A 21,090-nucleotide genomic window follows, 5' to 3' on the forward strand; every position below is an offset into this window, starting at 1 on the left:
CCTAGCCAGTCAGATAGATAGCACTATAGCTAATAGCTAGCTAGTTAGATAGCTGGCCAGGAAGCTAGATAGCAAATAGCTAGCTAGAGAGATAGCTAGCTAGATACCTGGATAGCTAGATAAATAAATCAAGAAATATTTACAAAAAATGCTGATTTCATACCAAATTCACATCATGCTTTTCAATTGGGGAATGGCAGCAAATGATGCGTTTGTGACCAACAGGTGGCAGCAAAGGGCTTCTCCTCCAGCACCGCACCTGCTTCCCATCATGTTAAAAAAATACTGTCCCTACTCGGTGGTTGAATTGCTGTGCTTTTGTCAGACATTTTTCCCCCTTTCGGGTCGTGGATTTTGGGTCGCGACTTCCTGCTTTTTGGCTCCGCCCCCCCATGACAGAAGGACAAACAAAAAAAATGGCAGCGACAAGCACCCATCCAAACAAAGCACGTGCAGAGTGGCTTCAGCGCAGGCACTAAGAGCGGTGGAGGGGTCGGGTGGGGGGTCCGATCTGCAGGCGCTACACGTACCACATCAAACGTCATCAAAATAAAAAATAAAACACGGAGAGAAAAAGCAAGAGCGTGGCCGCCCTCAATTTCTTAAGCGCCTCTAGATGGCACTGTGCAGCCGTGATGGGGTTCAATCCCCCCATTATTCTCCACCCTGGCTTCTTTTGCCTCTTCACAGCCAAGCCAATCGTCTCTGGTTGCTAGCGGCTAACATGCTAAATAGCAAAATCCACGAGGCTCAGGCCAGATCCTGCGCCAACCGCCTTTTCCCGCCTCCAAACAAATATCGGCGCGCCAAAAAAAGATCTGTCGCCATGCCACGCGCACACCGCGACTCACCGGTGTCCAAGTCAAGGCCCGGGGGCCAAATGTGGTCCGTCAACTCATTCTATTCGGCCCGCCAAAGCAAATCAAACTGCCGAGATTCCATGCTCATCCATTAGAGCTAGAGAGCGACCGAGCTAGTTAGCGACATAGCTCGATAGTGACAAAGCTACCTAGCGAACGAGCTAGTTATCGATCAAGCTAGTTAGCAATCGAGCTTGATAGTGACAAAACTAGCTAGCAACTGAGCTAGTTAGCGATCGAGTTAGTTAGCGATCGCGCTAGATAGCGACAAAACTAGCTAGCGACCTCTTTCAATTCTATTCAGCTAATCTCTGAAATAAATTCAGTGCTCATCTATCAAGCTAGATAGCGACTGAGCTAGTTAGTGACCGAGCTAGATAGTGACACAACTAGCTAGCAACCGAGCTAGTTAGTGATCGAGAGAGTTAGTGACCGAGCTAGATAGCGACAAAGCTAGCTAGCGAACGAGCTAGATAGCAACAAAGCTAGCTAGCGACAAAACTAGCTAGCGACCTCTTTCAATTCAGTTCAGCTAATCCCTTATATAAATTTAATGCTCATCTATCGAGCGAGATAGCGACCGCGCTAGTTAGCGACCGCGCTAGTTAGCGACCGAGCTAAATAGTGAGAAAGCTGTCTAGTGACTGAGCTAGTTAGCAATCATTAGATAGCGACAAAGCTAGCTAGCGACCTAGCTGGATAGTGACAAATCTAGCTATTTATCTATCAAGAAAGCTATCTAACTAGCGACAAATCCAGCCAACTTGCGACAAAGTCAGCTAACTAGCGACAAAGCTAGCTAGCGACCACTTTTTAATTCTATTCCGCTAGCTGGCTAATCCATGGTATCAATGGTGTCAAAGTCAAGGGTCAGGGGCCAAATGTGGCCCGCTACATCATTTGAGTGGTCCCACGAAAGCAAATCAATGCGTGCGGCCACAACGAGGGCGGAGTTTATTTGCTCTCGCCGTCAGTCCGAATAAGCCGCGGCGTTGTTTGGACGAAGCCCCCCACCCCCGTACCCCAAGCGGGGCGCAATGTGGGCTGATCTGAAATAAATTGCTTTCATTTGGACCCCGACTCCCCTTTGTTATCATGTGACAAGGCCGCTGATTAGACGAGAGGGCGATCAATAAAGTGGCCCGCCAGCTCCAGGCTCAAAAGCGCCGCCGACACTTGCCTTTCTTTATTTATAGAGTTGCTTTCCTCCACCTGGCGTCGGGCGCCAACGCCAAACGGACGCCAAACGACATCAAGATGCTTATTTTGCGGACGTTTCACCAAATGACACTTTGAAGAATGTCTGACGATAATTAGCGTTTTGCTCTTGAACCGAAACCCAAATCTTAATTGGGTCCCAGAACGTGTGTAAGGCCAAAAGTGTGTCATCCAAACATTAATTTCCCGTAAGAAACCATTAAAATGAGAATAATCCGTTCCCAGCTCCCCATAAAACGTCATTTTTTACTAAATAAGCCTTAAAACTACACAAAATACAGTGACACCTCAGTTTACGAACTTAATTGGTCCCAGAAAGTGTGTGTAAGGCCAAAAGTTTGTCTTCCAAACATTGGAAACCATTAAAATGAGAATAATCCGTTGCCAGGTCCCCATAAAACATCATTTTCTGCCAAATAAGCCTTTAAAGGACAACCAACCGATCAGAAAAACGTTTTGTAGCATCTAAAATACCCAAATAACGCAGTATGATATTTTTATTCAAATGCAAAACACCAATAAAAATGACTTAAAGTGCCCAAAATCTGCACCCCAAAAAAAATGAACCCGGAAGTAGCCAGTTTCAGAAGGTCCCGCCCCCTTGTTCGTGACGTCACCCCAAGACGTCATGCCTTGCCGGTGAATCAAAACAATGGCTTCAGATTCGGAGAATATGATTTCTTGTTACTCATCCAGTTATGAATATGATTCAAATAGTTCTGAAGAGGAAAGCATACATGTTTGCAATTGATTAAAGAATTTATTCCATGCCATTTTGAGGTATCTGGGGGCGGGAAATGTAGCACAAAAAGAGGCAGAAAATGGCGACAAAGCTCCTGTCAGGAATTAATCAGCCCGTTTCCACAGGCTGATTAATTCCTTACACGGAGCTTTGTCGCCCTCTTCTGCCACTTTCTTGGTGCTACACGAAGTTTTCAGACCAGCCAAATGCATTGATGTGATGGAAGGACTGCTTCAATGTGTCCTTTTTTTGGTCAGGGGCGTTCCTTCAGTGACGTAGGGTGAGGACTCGTCACCAACAAGACTTCAGGAATATTCAGCGCGAGTCTTAAAAGGTAAAATGTAGCTACATGCGTTGGAATCTTATCAAATATGCTCAGTCGAAGTCATTTGAAGCCATTTTGCAAATTATGGACGCAACTTGTTCGGCGACGTCGGTTGTCCTTTAAAAACTACACAAAATATACCGTATTTTATGTTTAATAAATGTGCTATTGTATTGTAATTAAAGAAATAAACTGTACTGTTAAAGAAATAAACTGTACTGTTTAATAAAGTTTTTTTTATTGACCTTTGTGATAGTCGTTGATTCGCAAGAATATCATCTTGGCATGCCAACTAGTTTTTGGGAAACACACGGAGCGCCACAATGGCTGGCAGACTAGTTGTCTAGTCCGCCAGCTGGCTTTGTCGCTAGTTAGCTCGGTCGCTAGTTAGCTCGGTCGCTAGTTAGCTCGGTCGCTCTGTAGCTCGATAGATGAGCATTGAATTTCACATTTGATTAGCTTGCGTGGGCTGATTAAAATGATGTGGGAGGCGACATCTGACATATAAAGGATTCGCCAGCTAGCTGAATAGAATTGAAAGAGGTCGCTAGCTAGCTTTGTCACGAGCTAGCTTTGTCGCTATCTAGCTCGGTCGTCAGGTAGCTTTGTCGCTATCTAGCTCCATCGTTAACTGGTTCAGTCGCTAGCTTTCTTTTGTCGCTATGTAGCTTGGTCACTAACTAGCTGGGTCGCTAGCTAGCTCGAAAGGTGAAAGGTTGGTTAGCTAAAGCGTTCGTAAGCCGCGGTATGACTGTACTCGTGTTGCCCGGCCTTGTCCAATGCAGCACAAACCCCCCGAGCCCGCCATCTTTCCTCTCGTGGCCGTGGGGAGCGACATTCGTCGACAGCGACGCTGACGAGAGCGAGCGGGCGTCCTTCCGATGCCCTCGGCGCACTTATTAACAAGTGGCGGCGTATTGAAAAGAAAAAAAAAAAAACAATCATAAAGTACAAGGGGCCATAATAGCTGTTGTCTCGATGTAATTGTATCGGGGAAAAGGAAAAAAAAAAGGAAGGCATGCTCGGCTGCTTTCATCTCCCACAACTTATTATTTGTTATGTCAATTGCAGATTTTTCTCTTAAATCTGTTTTTAAATGATAACGAGCGAACGAGGTGGCAATTATTGTCTCCAGCAGCTGCGTCAACCAGGCTTTGCAGCCTTTCTTTTGGGGTTTTAAATCATCTGGAAATTAATCACTGACAATGGAAATGGAATTGGTACAAATGCACAAAGTGTCCACCTGAAATGGCCTCCATTTAAATGGCAACGAGCCCAACGCGGCAGTCAAAACTCGGTGGGGGAAAAAAGGAAAACCATAGCCGCTCTTATTTACGAGATGTCCCTAAACGCATCGCAGGTCGTAGAAACTAGTGATGGGAATTCCGGCTCTTTTCAGAGAGCCGGTTCTTTTGGCTCGGCTCACTAAAGAGATCCGGCTTTTTGGCTCCTAAATGGCTCCTGATTTTTTTTGTTGCTTAAATTAACTACCAAAAATCATGTAAAATTTATGTGAAAAAACGAATTACTCATGTAAAAAAACACACTATATCAAATGTTTTCTTTATATGGCTTGATTTATATGTGCACGGAGTTAGTGGATGCTAACTTTGACTTTCCCTGTGGTGACTCTGGTCTGAGGATCAGCTGTCACTCATTTGCTTTTCATATTAATAATTCTATCATACCAATTAGTAAAAAAATAAAATAATTGAATCATAATAACAGCATAATGTGATAACATTTGTCCACCTGTCTACCCTAATACCCCCCCCCCCCCCCAAAAAAATCCTCACTGCTGCGTGTGTCTGTAATTCGCCCCTCCCTCCTTAACACAGATCTTGACCAATCACGTGCGGTTTTAACCGAAGACTGGGGGCGGGGAATAGAGGACAAAAAAAGGTCGGCTCCCATTTCCGGCTCCGTGTTAGGAGTCACTTCAGAGATCCGGCTCTACGAACCAGCTCCTTCGCGAATGACACATCATTACTAAACGCATCGCAGGTAGCAGAAAGGGTTGCGCAACAAACAAGAATGGCGGCCGCGATCCGAAAAGAAACAAACCTTACCTGCAACGCTGTGACGATACGTGGTGGTTGAAGTCCCCCATAAAAACAAATCCAAAGTACCCAAAACAAAAAGTTAAAACGTAACAAATAAAATCCAGGGTTGAAGCAAATAAATCCAACGGCAGCAGGAACAGCGGCAAAAACAAATGATGACGACACGAACCCGAATGGCGAACCGGAAGTACTTTTAAAGTAAAGGCATATGGACCGTCACATCATTTTATCCGGAACGCTAAAGCTTTTAAAACTGATTCAATTCCTCAAGTCCGATCCAAAATTTCAAATTGTCCTATCTAAATAATAATAATAATAATAATAATAATAATAATAATAATAATAATAATAATAATCCATTTAATTTCAAAGCGCCTTTCAAAACTCTCAAGGACACTTTACATTTTTTACTTTAAATTTGAAAAGGAGTTAGTCATTACTGGCTATCTATTTGCTGTCTATTAGCTATCAATCTGGCTGGATGGCTATCTAGCTAGCTATCTATTAGCTATCTAGCTAGCTATCTGAAACATTTAAATGACGCCCACGTTTTAAGGAGACAACGATTAACGGGTGCGCAGCTGCAGCCCAGCCCTGCAGTGCCACCTGTTGGTCATAAACAGAACGGCAACAAACGCAGTCACCGCAGTCGTGATGGCCGATCGATCGGGAGTCGTTGCGAATAGCCTGACGCAACCTTTTTTATCTGCTCTTATAACGAATTGAAAGCACCACGGTTACCTGGAGCACCTTGAATGTCAAGGGTCAAAGTTGACAAACCTCCTTTCCAAAAAAAAAAAACAAAAAGGAGCACCCGAATGTCATTGAAAGCGGCCCCTTTGCCATCCGACAGCCACCTTGGCGCGAGCCGCCAGCCCCCGCGGAACCACCCGCTCGGCAATTCTGGCGCCGTAAGCACAAAAAAAGAAATAAAACGAAAGAAAGGGAAGCTGACATGGCAACCTTCCTTGCCGCCAAAAAACACATCCAATAAAATCAACTCCCACTCCTACATTTGCCCTTCTGAGCCCCGCTCAAAACATTTAGGCCGCATCACATTTGTGTGTGTGTGTGTGTGTGTGTGTGTGTGTGCGTGCGTGTGAGCTAATCTTGCGTCTGGTCTGGCCAAAATCCTCCACGGCATCTTTGGGACCGCCATCTCTTTGGGCTTTTGGGTTGAAAGGACAAACGAGGAGGGCTTGAAATCGCTCCGTGGCGAGATGACGGCTATCTCTTAGCCTTAGCACAGGTGTCATTTTTCACCATCAGCAAGTTGTGCGGGCGCTTGATCACAATCCGGACGCTTTCAATCGACCTGACAAATGCCAGCCATTTTCCTCCCAATCAAAAACGCTGCCGGCAGACGGACGCTGCGGAAAAGGCACAAGGTTCTTTTTGTTTTTTTCATGGCTGCGCGGCAGGCGTGTCCAAGTCAAGGCTCGGGGGCCAAATCTGGCTCGCCACCACATTTCATTCGGCCCGCCAAGTGCCATGATGCTTGCTAAAGTCCCAACCCAAATTGTCGAGCGCAATAATCTATCAGCTAGCTAGTTAGCTTTCTATCTACTCGATTGACTTCCGGGTTGAGTGAATGCTGGCGTATGTGGAAACGGAGCCCAAGATGACCGTTCAACCCCCCTTCCCTCTTTTGGCTTCCAATGAAGCGCCTTGCAAATCACAATCACAAGTCCTGAGGGTGGATTTCTAAAAAAAAAATACATACATACAAAAAGTTTCTTTGCCGAGGGCGGGCGCATCCAATTGAGGCGTGCAAAGACGTCCCATCTTTTGACATTTCATATCGTTTTGCTTTGATATCAGGCGGCGGCATTATCTTCACTCGGGTGCTTTTTTGCCAATTTCAGAGGCCCTGCCTTCCTGATTTTACCCTCATTTGTAAATGTCACTTAAGCAAAGAAAATGGAGGGGCCGGGAGGGGGCCGAGAGGGGCCGGGAGGGGGCCGGGAGGGGCCCGGGGGGCAAGTCACGTGTAAAAATACAAAGAGGGCAAAGAAAAAGTGAAATGGAGGGCAAGCAAGTCAAGCGCCTTGGAAGGATTTGGCGCGTGCCGCGTGGTCAACGCCTCCGTCCAACGGAGGGCGACGTACCGGCTTTGAGTCTAGGGGCGGCCCCTCACCCGCGCCGTTTGGGGCGAGACGGTGTGAGGGGGCGGGAGAGAACGTCCACCGACGTCCGCCGGCCGAAAAGCGGCCAACGGACGGCGGTAGACGTTGTCGCCGGGCGAGGCGGGCCAAAAACACCGGCGGATGGACGGAGTGCTTTCAGTCGTCATGGCAACGCCCCACATTGCATCACCATGACAACCGATCCCATCTGCCGATTCCACGTGCGAGACTCATTTGAAGGGAACCCTCGTTTTCGGCGCCTCGCTCGCATCACTGCGACACGATAGCAACGCGTTGACGTCGGACCTTCCCGTTCAATTCCGTTTGATCCATACTTTGGACCACAACAAATTGATCAATAACTAGTTTGACAATTTCAAGTCAAGAAAAATGACTCTTATGGTGGTTCGCATATGACAATTTCAAGGCTGATTCCTTCCACGGGCCGAGTAAAATGATGCGGCGGGCCAAATTTGGCCCCCGAGCCTTGACTTGGACACCTGGGATATAAGGGATTAGACAGCAATCTGATTAGAAACAGAGCTAGTTCGATCGCTCGCTAGCTCAATCACCAGCTCGATCGCTAGCTAGTTTGATCGCTAGCTAGCTCAATCGCCAGCTCGATTGCTAGCTAGTTCGATCGCTAGCTACCTCGATCGCTCTCTAGCTCGCTAGCTCAAACACAATGAGCCGACCCCAAATGGTCGTGCTAGTCAGCAAAAGTCATCAGGGACAAAATCTCGAACATCAAGTCATCAGAACAGAAAGGTCAAAAATAGCAAACAAAACCCTCCCAAACTCTGGAATTCTCTTCCAGCCAACATCCGCAAGATTGACTCCCTCCCGATTTTCAAGGCTCACCTCAAAACCCACTTGTTTAAAATTGCTTTCAATGTATAGTATGCATATGTATGTATATCTGTATTTATATATATGTATATCTGCTATTTTATTATGTATCATTTTACTTATGGTTTTATTGTTATGTGCTTTGTTTTATTGTTTTTATTGTAAAGTGTCCTTGGGTGTTTTGAAATAAAATGTATTATTATTATTAGGAGAAAACATAAGACAAAACCAACGTGATAGGGTGAAGCAAAGAAAGGGCCGACACCGAATGGTCGTGCCTGGAGTCCTTTTAACTGCCCCTGATTGAAACGAGCAACACCTGTGCAGCTGCAAGTGGGGGCGACAGCGCCACCCGTTGGTCGCCAACCGGAACGTGGCAAAAACGGAGCGGCTTTTTGGTCGCGTGACTCACTGAGGACAACAACAACAAAAGCAGAAATCTGTGTCGATAACCGCGGAATGGTCCGCTTATGCAATCACGCGGCGCTGCACGAATGGTCGCCAACGAAACGGATTCATTTTTGGGGGGTGCGTGAGCGGAGGTCCGGCCTCAATTAGTTGTCGTCGCGCATCCCAACGAGGCGGGCGCGTTAGGTCAATCCAACTTGTTGTCCACGCTCAGATTGGACAGCGAGGCCGGAGCAAATAACGGCGGCGGATTGGTGGGGCGACCTTTGGCCTTTCGCTTCCCGCCCCCAATCGCCAATTGTCTTTTTGCGCCCCGTCCCGATCGCCGCCGATGCGATCAAGGCTGTGGAGAGAAAAAGGGGTTGCCCGTCTTCCACGGCGGTCAACGCGTCGGTGACGTTCGCCATGCTAACGCGCTGGCCGCGATGTGGGTTGAAATGGACCTGGATGGCGCCTTGTCGCTTACCCCGTAAAAGAAGATTTGTGCGCGTGTCGCCCGCTATCTCCCCCGCCGTTAATTAGAAAACGGCTTAGCCGGCTAGCGATAACGGCCGGCTCATCGGTTCTGATCAAGCAGACGGCTTCAGCGCTGCCCCGCCGCCCCAAAAGCAATTAGTTGCACAAAACGCACGCATCGATTGGGCTCAATCTCAACATTTGCCATTTTTTGCTGCGACCGCGCAAGCGAGCGAGCGAGCGAGCGAGCGAGCGAGCTCCGTTTCCTGTTTTCCCGTCGCCGTTGTTTGTTTGCGTGATTGCGGTTGGGAACACGCCATCCGTGCGCCGTGGAGAAGCGGGACTTTTGCGGTTGGGTTCCGAGCTCAGTTGAAATGTCACCACGCACCAGAAAAAAAATCTTCCCAACCAATAATAACAATAATATAGCTACCTAGCTAGCTGGCTATCAATTTGCTATCTATTAGCTATGTGGCTGGCTTGCTAGCTATCAAGCTGGCTATCTATTAGTTATAGGGCTATCTAGCTACCTCAGTAGCTGTCTATTTATTAGCTATCTATTAGCTAGCTAGCTTTCTATCTATTTGAGTTACTTCTGGGTTCGCGTGTGCCTGCCGCTGCTCACCCGCAGAAAAATTTATCCTGTGACTGTAAAGTGTCCTTGAGAGTTTTGAAATGCGCTTGCAGCTGCAGCTGAGGTTTGAAATGCACTTTCAAAACTCTCAAGGTCACCTTACAGTCACAGGATAGGTTTGTATGCGGGTGAGCAGCGGCAGCCACACAATAATGGCTGATTGTCATTGATCGTTTGAAATGTTGGACGGCAGCGGCCTGTTTTGCGGCACCCGGCGGACCACCGGCTGGTTGAAATCCCACAGCGTTTGGTTGCTTCCCAAGCGTCATTTGGTGTTCCGCAGGGTTCCGTTTCGGGGCCCTTTCTGCTTGTCATTGTCTTTTCACGGCGGGCCTTCGCCGACCGCCACCGGACGTAGGGAAAGCCCCCATCCTTGAAAGTCGCCATTTTGATTCTTCGGCTTTTGACTCGGCAGGCGACTTGATTTTCTTGCTGCTCTTTTTGTGCTTTCTCTTGTCGTTGTTTTCATTATTTTCATTGGTTGTTTGTTTGTTTGTTTGTTTGTTCCACGTCCACCAAGGGCTCGACAAATGCCTCCCGGTGGAATTTGGGCAGGGATGCTCGTCAAGTGTTTGTCCCGCTGCTCGCTTTCAAGGACGAAACATTTCATTGCGACAGGTGAGCCGAAATCCAGGTGACGGATTTCATCTGGAGACGGTGGCCATTGTCCGCGAGAAGCAGCGCGATAGGCCGAAAGCCTGACCTCTTTTGGTGCGATGCTTGTTTGGAAGCCATGCGAACACGGCTGACCTTGTCAAGGTCACGCGAGAACGACTTTGCCCGCAGTCGCCGCCGCAGAGCCGCTTGTATTCGCATGAATTAGCTTCAACGTGGGAGCTTCGCTTTTTGTTTGTTAGAATTAGAAAGACTGACAATCGTAAAGTGCTACGTCAACTTGCCATTTTGTTTGCTTTGTGGCGCAAAGAAAAATTGCATTTGAGAGCCTGGGGCTTTCACCTCGGGGTCCAGAAAACCGACAAGAATAAACGGGCGACGTCGATAGTGCCGCCCCCGAGGGGGAAACGCGTACCACTTGCCACGCAAAGCGGGAGCCGCTGGAAAAAAAAAGGCTTTTAGCCCGTTCCGTGGAGCCGGAGGGGGGGAGGGTGTTTTTCTCCGTGCGACGACTTGTCCAGATCAGCGACGGTGTCTTTTGGGACAGAGCTCGGCAGGTGTGCTTGGCCGGAGTGCATTTCACCACCTGGGGGCGGGGCTGGAGGTGGCGGGGGATAATCACTTAGCGGAAGCTATAATGCCGAGCAAGGACACGACGACTTTGTCGTAGTAAAGTGGCAGACACATTTTCTGGTTTTCAACGTCCATCTTCGCTCGCCCGCGCCCCCTCCCGCCGACCCCCCTTTTGTCATCCGAGGCGCTTGGCTCAAGTCGACGCCCTTCTTGCTCTGGCCGACATTTTTAAAAAGAAGCTTTGGCCACATCTTTGTGGCCAAAGCTTGACGGACTTTGGAGCGGGCCGGTCCTCCACCGGCCGTCTCCGGCGGGTCCGCAATGCCGCCGCTCGCCTCTCAACGGGCAAAGGCCAAAGAATTGAACGCCACGTTTATCCATCCGGGCGTATTCTCATCCGCTTCCTCCTCACAAGGTTGGCGGGGTGGGGGGTGGCAGAGCCGCCGACGTCGCTGATTGCGCCTGCGGCACACCCGCAGATCAGGGAGGGCAAATCTCCCGCACCGCGGGATTAGCGCCGCTCGAGCTAATTGTTCCTTTTCCGATTTGGATCGCCAGGGAGGAAAAGGGGCTGCGATTTGGAGTGATTGGATTGGATTGGATTGGATTGGATATGCCTTTATTAGTCTCACAGTGGAGAAATTTACATTTCACAGCAGCAAAGTGATGAAATGATTGACGTGCGGCTTGCACTTTCCACCACATTGGAAACCCACGGAGAGAAACTTGGCCCGCTTTATGGGATGCGGGTACTCCGCGTCAGAGATGTCAGCCTTTCCCACCAAAGGAAGCGTTCCGGAGCGACGTGGCGAGGCCGACGCCCGTCGTTTCCTGGGCACGCGCCGCAAGTCACTGAGCAAGCGAGACAAACGCCCCGGACTCCATTTTTTTTTTCTTCGAAATGTCACCCGATGACATTTGGATACGCGTTTGGAAAGCGGGATCTCGTCTTGCCCGCCGTCCGTCTTCTCCAGCCGCCTCTGCGTGGTGCAGCAATCCGATTACAGACAATCCTTCCACGGTGGCGCTCAAGCCAAGCGTGACAAGACAAGCAAGCGCACACTTCTGCAAAGTCAAAATAGCAGCTTCCTCCCCAAAAATAATGTATATACAGTGATACCTCGGCTTACAAACTCAATTGGTTCCCAGAAAGTGTGTGTGAGACGAAAAGTTTGTCTGCCAAACATTTCTTTCCCATAAGAAGCCATTAAAATGAGAATAATGCGTTCCCAGGTTCCCATAAAACATAATTTTCATTTAAATAAGCCTTAAAACTACAAAAAATAGGCCTTATTTATGCGTAATGAACGTGCTATGGTATTGTAATAACCGAAATAAACTGTGTACTATGTTATAAAGTCATTTTATTTACTTTTGTAGCCAATAGCTATGTATTCTCTAGCTAATAAGCTATCTATTCACTCGCTATTAGCTATGTATTTGCTAGCTTGCTATCTATTTGAGTTACTTCCGGGTTGAGTGAACGCTGGTGCGTGTGTCTGCCGCTGCTCACCCACAGAAAAAAACTTATCCTGTGACTGTTACGTGACCTTGAGAGTTTTGAAAGGCGCTTATAAATGAAATGTATTATTATTATTATTATTAAAAGAAGACACAATAATAGCCACAAAAATGGCTGCCTCCTCTGCGCCATCTTGGCCTTGTATATGTGCGTGTATGCTAGTGGCGGTGTTTATATTGTCGGGTTGTGGGGGGGACGGGGTCCTCTTTTAAGGCGGACAAATCAAGTTTGACGGTTAGATTCAGCCCCTCCCCCACATGGTCGCCCCCGAGTCGCTTCGCAAGCCCCACCCCTCCGTTCCTCCCAAATCATTGGGTAAGATTGCATCCTTGCGCCACGTCCGCCGTCGCTCCCGCGCTGTCGTTGTCGCCTGATGACAAAACGGCTCTCGTGCGACCATGACTCCCCCCTCTGCCTCCCCCTTTTAATACTTGTTCAACTTGTTTTAATTTCACGCTAGACGCACTTTGCGAGGCTTCCGAAATGACAACCGTGTTTATGTTGACATACACACTTTTTGTTCCAATATAAAGCCAATCAAGCACTAATCATAATCCATTTCATTTGTAAGCGCTTTTCAAGACTCTCAAGGTCACTTTACAGTCACAGGATCGGGTTTTCTGGGGGTGAGCGGCGGCAGCCACGCGCACCAGCATTCACTCAATCCGCAAGTAATTGAAATCAATAGAACGCTAGATAGCGAATAGCTATCCAATAGATAGCTAATAGCGAGCCAGATAGATAGCTGTATAACTAATAGATAGCCAGCGAGCCAGTCAGATAGCTAATAGAGAGTAAATGGATAGATAATAGATAGAAAGCTAGATAGCTAATAGCTATCCAATAGATAGCTAATAGCGAGCCAGATTGATCGCTAGACAGCCAGCCAGAAAGTGACTTTGATTATTTTTATTATTATTATTATTTACAGTCACGTGATCAGTTTTTCAACTGCAATCTAATCTAATGGTGGTCCAGGGCGGTCCGACCTACGAGCAAGCGAGCGTGTTCCGAGTTGAGGCTCGCATGTTGCGTCTTTCAAGATGGCGGCCACGCTCTTTTTTTTCAGTCTTTGGCCTTTGACTGGCTTTCATGGTTTTTCGTCTCCTGACAACCATTTTTGTGGCATTCGGCGACGGCGACGTGAGCGTTTTGTGGTCCAGCACGTGATTCAATCTGCACTTGAGTTGTCGTCTCTGGCAAAGCCTGCAATCACGTCCAAATTGCACCTTGCCGCTCGAGCTTGTTTTATTGTGGCGGGGTGTCGAGGGGGGTAGAGGGGGAGGCTAAATGCTATCCTGGTGTGGTCCGATAAGGAATGCAAACACGCATCTTGCGAGTGGCTTATCTTGCCGACATGCTCCCAAAAGCGCCCCCGCTTGCCCCCCCCTCGCGCCTTCCTATGCCAGAAGCCAAGTCGGTCTTCTCCAGCCTGAGTGCCAGGTGTCCTTTTATTCTGGAGAATTCACCTCCTAGCGAGTTTCTCCCCTCTCGTAGGGGGGGGGCGGGGGCTGCGAGCATCTCTCTTATAATAATAATAATAATAATAATAATAATAATAATAATAATAATAATAAAAATAATACAGTAATCCAGTTCATTTCTAAGCGCCACATACACACACACACATACACGCATGCAGATAGACATTCACATACAAATACACACACACAAACGCACACACACATACACACACACGCACGTACACACATACACACACACACATACACGCATGCAGATAGACATTCACATACAAATACACACACACAAACGCACACACACATACACACACACGCACGTACACACACACACACACACACACACATACACGCATGCAGATAGACATTCACATACAAATACACACACACACACACACACACACACACACACACATAAACACACACAGTGAGCAAAAAGTGTGTATCCAAATGAAAATACACACCCAAAAAATCATTTGGGGTGAATTTCAGAGTACCTCTGTGAAACAGATGCATATATCGAGGCTCTAGAAGCCCTTAGAACGAAACACCAAAAGGCCAAAAGGTCCTCTCTTGTCAAAAATGTCCTCACTACGTCTGGTATGAAATGGCCGTGGTCCTCACAAGACCAGTCATACAAACACACACACACACACCGAGCAGCAGCGACGTGGCGAATGTCGTGAGTCAGTGGCAGAAGAATTAATTTGAGGGTCGTGGAACACAAACGTATTCCTGTGAGATGCCTTTGTGAACATATGGAATCGGGGATAAGACCTTTTCAAAGAAGGGATTTCCGGGACAAAAGAGGCGCAAAAGAATAGTGCAATTCCGCGTTTGTTGGGCAAAATCATTCCATTTTCTTGAGGTGAAGAAAAGCTTCCTTGCGCTCTCGCTAATCGCTGATCTCATTAGCCGATACGCTTTTGAACACGAAAACCCGTCGAGGGGCCGACAATGTTGGATCTGGTTGAAGCTTTGGCCATCACGCCACACAAATAAATCTCCTTGCTGTCATAGTCATAATAAGAATAATAAGAATAATAATAATAATAATAATAAGAAGAATAATAATACATTTTATTTCTAAGCGCCTTTCAAAACTCTCAAGGTAGCTTGTAGATATCTTATAGATAGCAAATATATAGCTAGCTATCTAGCCAGCTATCTAGCTAATTGATAACAAATAGATAGCCAGCTAGCTAGCTAATAGATAGCAAAAGATGTGCCAGCGTTCACTCAACCCGGAAGTAACTCAGATAGAAAGCTACAGCTAGATAGCCCTATAGCTCATAAATAGCCAGCTACATAGCTAGCTTCTAGCTAGGTTATCGCGTCAGGGTCACCAGTGTAGCTGTTGAGGAAGGAGCACATAACTGATCTGGAGTCAGAGGTTGCGTGTTCATATCACGTCAGGAGCACTGATTATAGACATGTGTTTTTCCAACTGCTACAATGTCGCTATTTCCTGGCTAAGTGTGCCCTCGAGTCCAGTACAGGACGTGTCATAAATAACACCGCCATTAATTTTTTTTTACAGCGCAGCTGCGGATTGATTCAGACATAGCACTACTGAAGGCCGAGGAGTGACATGTACGGCCCACCTGTGGTCTTCAGACGCGTAAATCTTTCCCCTATTTGTGTACACCTAATTGATTCTGTGTTACGCGGGCGGCAAAATGGCAGGCGGATGGATAACGGCGGCGTAGATGAGCGGCATCAAAAGCCTCGCCGAGGCTTGATCGGCCGTCACGTCTTATCGCCACTTTGAAACGGCGCCGGCGCCTGCGCCTGCGCCTCGCTCGCTCACTCGCTCGCTCCTCTCAAAGAATTACTTTGCTAAATAGTTTCAAAGCTCCCTGTGCCGCTTTCAAATGTCAACTGGTGTTTTTTTCGGGTGAGCGGGGACTGAAAGTATGAAGCGAGATAGCGCAAGGAAAGCAACTTCACTTTTAGATTGAGATGAAGAAGGAGGGAGGGCTTGGGGGCCGTCGTGTACAACTTTGGGGGATGAGGCGCCGCGGCATGAGAAGAAAAGACGCGCAACGGCGAACATCTGCCAACAGAACAGCCAGAAGAGTCAAGACAAACAAGTGTTGCCCCGTTCGCATCGCTAAAAATACAAAAACCAAAGCCAAAGAAATCCCTGTCTTAGTCTGAGGCTAACCTCATCCATTGTTCAACGCCTTTAAGGCTTAGCATGCTTTCCTTAGCATGTTTAGCTAGGCGGATAAAAGAGGTCTAAAAACATAAAATAAAAGAATAATAATAATAATACATTTAATTTCTAAGCACCTTTGAACACTCTCAAGGTCACTTTACAGTCACAGGATCAGTTTTTCTGTGGGTGAGCAGCGGCAGCCACACGTACCAGCGTTCACTCAACCCGCAAGAGTACTCAAATAGATACAAAGCTAGCTAGCTTGCTAGCTTGCTAATAGATCCAGTAATAATAATAATACATTAAGTGTATTATTATTATTTGTCTTACTATTCTATTTGAGTTACTTCCGGGTTGAGTGAACGTTGGTGCGTGTGGCCGCCACTGCTCACCCACCGAAAAATGTAATCCCGTGACTATAAAATGACCTTGAGAGTTTTGAAAGGCGCTTACAAATTAAATGTATTATTATTATTATTATTATTATTCAAGTGAAGTTGCCGTGCTTGGTCCGCGATAATACCCTCACTCACAGTGTCCCCTGCTAGCTGCTTTTCATTAATGCAAATCAACCTTCTATTGCCTGAGAGCGTTGCTTAGACCACACAGAACCGCCCTTAGCCACACGTAGCAATATCGACGCTAAGTCACACAAACGCACACCTCGTCGGTGTTTTTCAATGATCTCCTTCTTTTGTTCAACTGTAATTTTCTTTTCTGTCCTCTTGGGCTGCGGCGGGTTCTTTTTTGGTCACATAATAGCAAAAAGTACTCCACTCGATAACAAACCACGTCTGCATTGACAGAAAGGGGGTGTGGAAAACTAGTCCGCCAGCCATTGCGGCGCTCCGTGTGTTTCCCGAAAAGTAGCTCGTGAGCCGAGACTATATGCTCGCGAATGTAATGTTCATGAGGCGAAAGGTTCGTGAGCTAAAGCGTTCGTAAGCTGAGGTATCACTCTATCAGCATTTCCAAGGCAAAGTAAAAGTCTTTGCGGTCAACGTGTTTTGGTGGCTGGATGCGCTTCAGACACTTTAGCTCGGAGGCGTCATTTGGAAAGCCTTCCTTTACAGTCACAACGTTCCAAAGCTCCAAGCGGATCCATATGGAAATCCACTTGGGTGGAAAATGCGAGCTATGACATTTTGTCAAATTTCTCCACTGCGAGACTAATAAAGGCAAATGCAAACCAATCCAATCTTGAAGCTAGTGAGCTAGCTTTCTATCGATTTGAGTGATTTCCAGCTTGAATGATTATTAGCTATCTCTTAGCTAGCTAGGTAGCTTTATATTGATTTGAATTACTTCCAGGTTGAGTGATTATTAGCTATCTCTTAGCTAGCCAGCTTTCTATCTATTTGAGTTACTTTATTATGAATGATGATGATGATGATGATAAGTAGAACAAGATGACACCAACCTGACAGGGTGACGCAAACAATGAGTCCTTTGAAACGAGGGACACCTGTGCGGCTGCAGGCGTGGCCGACAGCGCCACCTGTTGGTCGCCTTCCGGTTGCCACGTGACTGCAGCTTGGCTTGGGCGGGTGATTTTCTGGCTGAATTTGACCCTTGACCCTTTGTTCGCCTGCCGCGGCGAGGTGCCGCTTTCCCTCTGCAACTGCCAATCAGGGCAATCATCAACCATGAGGCACACCTGGACGCTTCACCTTCAGCTGGGAACACACTCTCTCTCTCTCTCTCTCTCTCTCTATACGCCCCCCCCCCTCCCTCTTGGCTCTTGCCTCTCTCATCTCCCTCGCTGCCCTCCCCCGCCCTCTCTCCTTCTCCCCCCCTTCGATTCTTCTTCCCTCCCCCATCTCTTTTCCGTGCCCCCCCTTTCTCTCTTCCCCCACTTGGCTCTCGTGCCCCCCCCCCGCCCCCCAACCTTCTACCTCCCCCCTCGTCTCTTGTGAAATATCGCGGGAGGAAGGAGGCCGTCTCGCTGAATCTCGAGCTCTCAGCGTCCTTGTCTCCGATATTTTTTCCTCCTCCGTTACCGCGCGGCCCTGCAGCTGCGCCGCCTTCCTTGGCCGCATCCAAATTGGAGCGGGAAAATCCCATTTGGCGGCACCAACACGTGGATGAATTCCGCCCGCGACACTTGATGAAATGTCCCGACGGCGCACGCGGGCAAACAGTGGCGTTGCCGCGCGGACGGCAGCGGCGGCTAACCGGAGAGCTGCGCAAACACAATAAGCGGCGCGCGATCCAAAACAAATGAAGGCGGGAGTCCGCGACAGCCTCGCTCATCAATGCCAAGACGACAGCGCGGATGGCAAAACCGCCTCGGCGGGACCCGCAAGCTCATTTTGGGCCGTAGCCTTTATATCCCCGTTAGCTTAGCGCTCGCTTCACTCTTGGTATTTGCGGATGCCCGACAGCCTCGGCGGAATTGGATTGGACTGCATGTTCCTTTATCCATCTCGCGGTGGAGACATGGACATTTCACAGCAGCAAAGGGATCACAGGAAAGGAAAGGAAGAAGTAGAAAAACAAAATACGGGAGCTGCTGCCACTCTCAGGGCGCCATCTTGAAGGACAATAAAAAAACACAGAGTCCTTCATTCTTCAGCACTTGCCGTACCCGCTTTGTGACATGAAGCAGTTCTAGATGAAAGAGGAGTATCAAAGTATCCTTTTCAGCAGTGGATCAGGGACGTCAAGGTGGAATGTGCACGTCTACTATAAGCTAAATGTTGAAATCAAACATGCGGTGAAAGTGATGAAGGAAAGATGGAAAGGAAAGAAAGAAGTAGAACAACAAAATACAGGAGCTTCCACTCTCGCGGCGCCTTCTTGAAGTCAACTAAATTACAAAAAAGTTTTATTTGGATTGGATGTACCTTGACTGGCTATCTATTTGCTATCCATTAGCTTTCTGCTAGCTATATAGCTGACGATTTATTAGCTTTCTATCCGAGTTACTTCCGGGTTGAGTGAACGCTGGCGCGTGTGGCTACCGCCGCTCACCCGCAGAAAAACCGATCCTGTGACTATAAAGTGACCTTGAGAGTTTTGAAAATGAAACGTATTATGATTATGATCAAAAGGATTTGCTGACATTTGCGCGGCTCCCGTTGGCGGGCGCGCATTCTCGACATGGGAAGCCAATTCCATCGGTGAGCGATACGATCGCCGGCGAGGGAATTCAACCTCGACGGCTCCAAATACGCCAGCTTCCGTTGGAGATGTTTGCTCGCGGCGACCCCAGATAAACGCGCCTTGCAGCCGGCGCACAAATCTCTCGTCTTTCTGATTTGCTCTCAAGGACATAGCTAATAGATAGCTAGCCAGATTGCTACATAGCTAATAAATAGATAGCCAGCTAGGTAGCTAATAGATAAATAGATAGCTTACTTGATAGCGAGAAAGATAGGTCGTGAGACTATTTTCTGTACTTTTATTTTGGTAGGTTTAACAGGCTTTTTAAGTAATGGATTTGATTTACATTTTGAATGAGTGGTTTGCACACTGCTTTTATTTTGAAAGTGTATTTTTTGTTCTCTTCAAAATGGCCGAAAGGAGACACGTTACGCAACGCTGTCAGCGTAAGGCGGCTGGACGCTTCCATTTTGCCCCCGTTGAATTGGAGTCATTTTGACATTCCTGAAGGTTGACGACCAATCGGGGCTCAGCTTGCAAATGTCACATGACAGGTGGGTGGGGGGGAGGGGCGTACCGCAGGGTTGTCGAAATTGGGGGCCGCCGTCTAGCCTGTTTTCCGTCTCTTTAAATCACCGGGATGGTCCGGATGCTGCCTCGGAGCTGCTCGTCGGAATCGGGTGTGGTGAGACGCAAAACGGGCGAGACGGCGGCCCTCCGGATGCCCGCCGGACCCCGTGCGTCATACAATTCGGTTTTCAAACAAAAATTTCGGGTTTTTTATACCCCGGTAGACAATCAAAATTCGGTTCTCAAACCAAACTGACTGCCCTGCGCTTCCCAATACGTCTCTTTGTACTTCGTACTTTGTATACGTCATTTTGCATATGTCACTTCGTACACGGCACTTCTTGGAACGGTTTAAACATATTGACATTGATTATAATGGGAAGTGCTGTTTTGGTTTTGGAACAGATTGTGTTTGAAAACCGATGTATGACTGTCCCTTAAAAAAGTGTCATGCTCAATCGAATATGGTGACTTCACGCAGAAAATAATTGTGTGAAAATAATAGTCGACGCATACCCAAAATAAGCGTGACTTATTTTTTGTGTGTGTGTGAGAAGGCAGCCACACGCAGCCGCGGCTTTTTAATTAAAAGCCGACACGGCCGACAAGCAAGTGGCCTCCTTCTTGTTTCCAAGCGATAAGGCTCCTCCATTGGGCGCTTTATCATCGAGTTAGCGCTAGCTAACTTTTCCACTTTGCTTTATCTACAACGTGTCAACGAGCTTTACGCCACCCCCCCCGAACGCCAGCCTGAGCCCAAGCGTGATGTCGACAAGTGATCGTTGTGGGGTTAGCTTGTAGCGTCTGGCGTGGCAAGCTAACGGCCGCGAGGTGACGGAAGCCGCATTAAAACGTCGCGCTGGATGAGGAAACGCTCGTCTCCCGGCGCTATACTAGCCCGCATGTCCCGCCTTCCCTCTCGGACGCTTCTTCCGCCGAATGTCACGGCGAATTAGCACAAGAGCGAAAACACCGCGATGGGGCGAGCGCTGATGTTTGCTTTGGATTTGGGCTTCTTGATTTATTTATCTAGCAATCCAGCTATCTCGCTAGCTAGCTATTTGCAATGTATTTGCTATCTGGCTCCCTTGGGAAAATTGGGAAAGATCCGTGGCGAGCGGTGTCCTTGCAGTGGCCTTTCTCCCGTCTCGCCTCCTTCGCCGCGCTCCGTTGCCCATCTGTCCGCCCCCTCCCGCCTGGTCTTTGTAAAATCCATGACCTCCGGCGGGGTCACCGCAATGGCAGCAGGGTGTCGATAAGGGCCTAGCTCCAGACGGCGTAATAACCCAACAAATCCCCGCGTGACCCGCCGCGCCGCGCCAGCGAGCCCGCGCTCCATTTTCCGTCCAGCCATTAAAATCGACCCGATGGCGCAATGTTGTCGC

General features: G+C 48.0%; 1 protein-coding gene across 5 annotated transcripts in view; it reads right to left on the minus strand.

Moving 5' to 3' along the window:
• Positions 1–21,090, minus strand: part of csf3r (colony stimulating factor 3 receptor) — a 54,557-nt gene that overhangs the window by 19,127 nt on the left and 14,340 nt on the right. The window contains exon 1 of one of the 5 annotated variants that reach the window (XM_088999147.1): positions 5,215–5,270. The exons of 3 other annotated variants lie outside the window; for them this stretch is intronic. In XM_088999147.1, the coding sequence (XP_088855273.1) occupies positions 5,215–5,255 (41 nt within the window). In that variant the 5' untranslated portion in view covers positions 5,256–5,270. Of the gene's footprint in view, positions 1–5,214; positions 5,271–21,090 lie in introns of those variants that run through there. One more of the 5 variants, XM_088999143.1, reaches the window with a different exon arrangement.

The sequence above is a fragment of the Hippocampus bargibanti genome, linkage group LG06 (assembly GCF_051943395.1).
Source record: "Hippocampus bargibanti isolate YZ-2025 linkage group LG06, ASM5194339v1, whole genome shotgun sequence".
NCBI lineage: Eukaryota > Metazoa > Chordata > Actinopteri > Syngnathiformes > Syngnathidae > Hippocampus > Hippocampus bargibanti.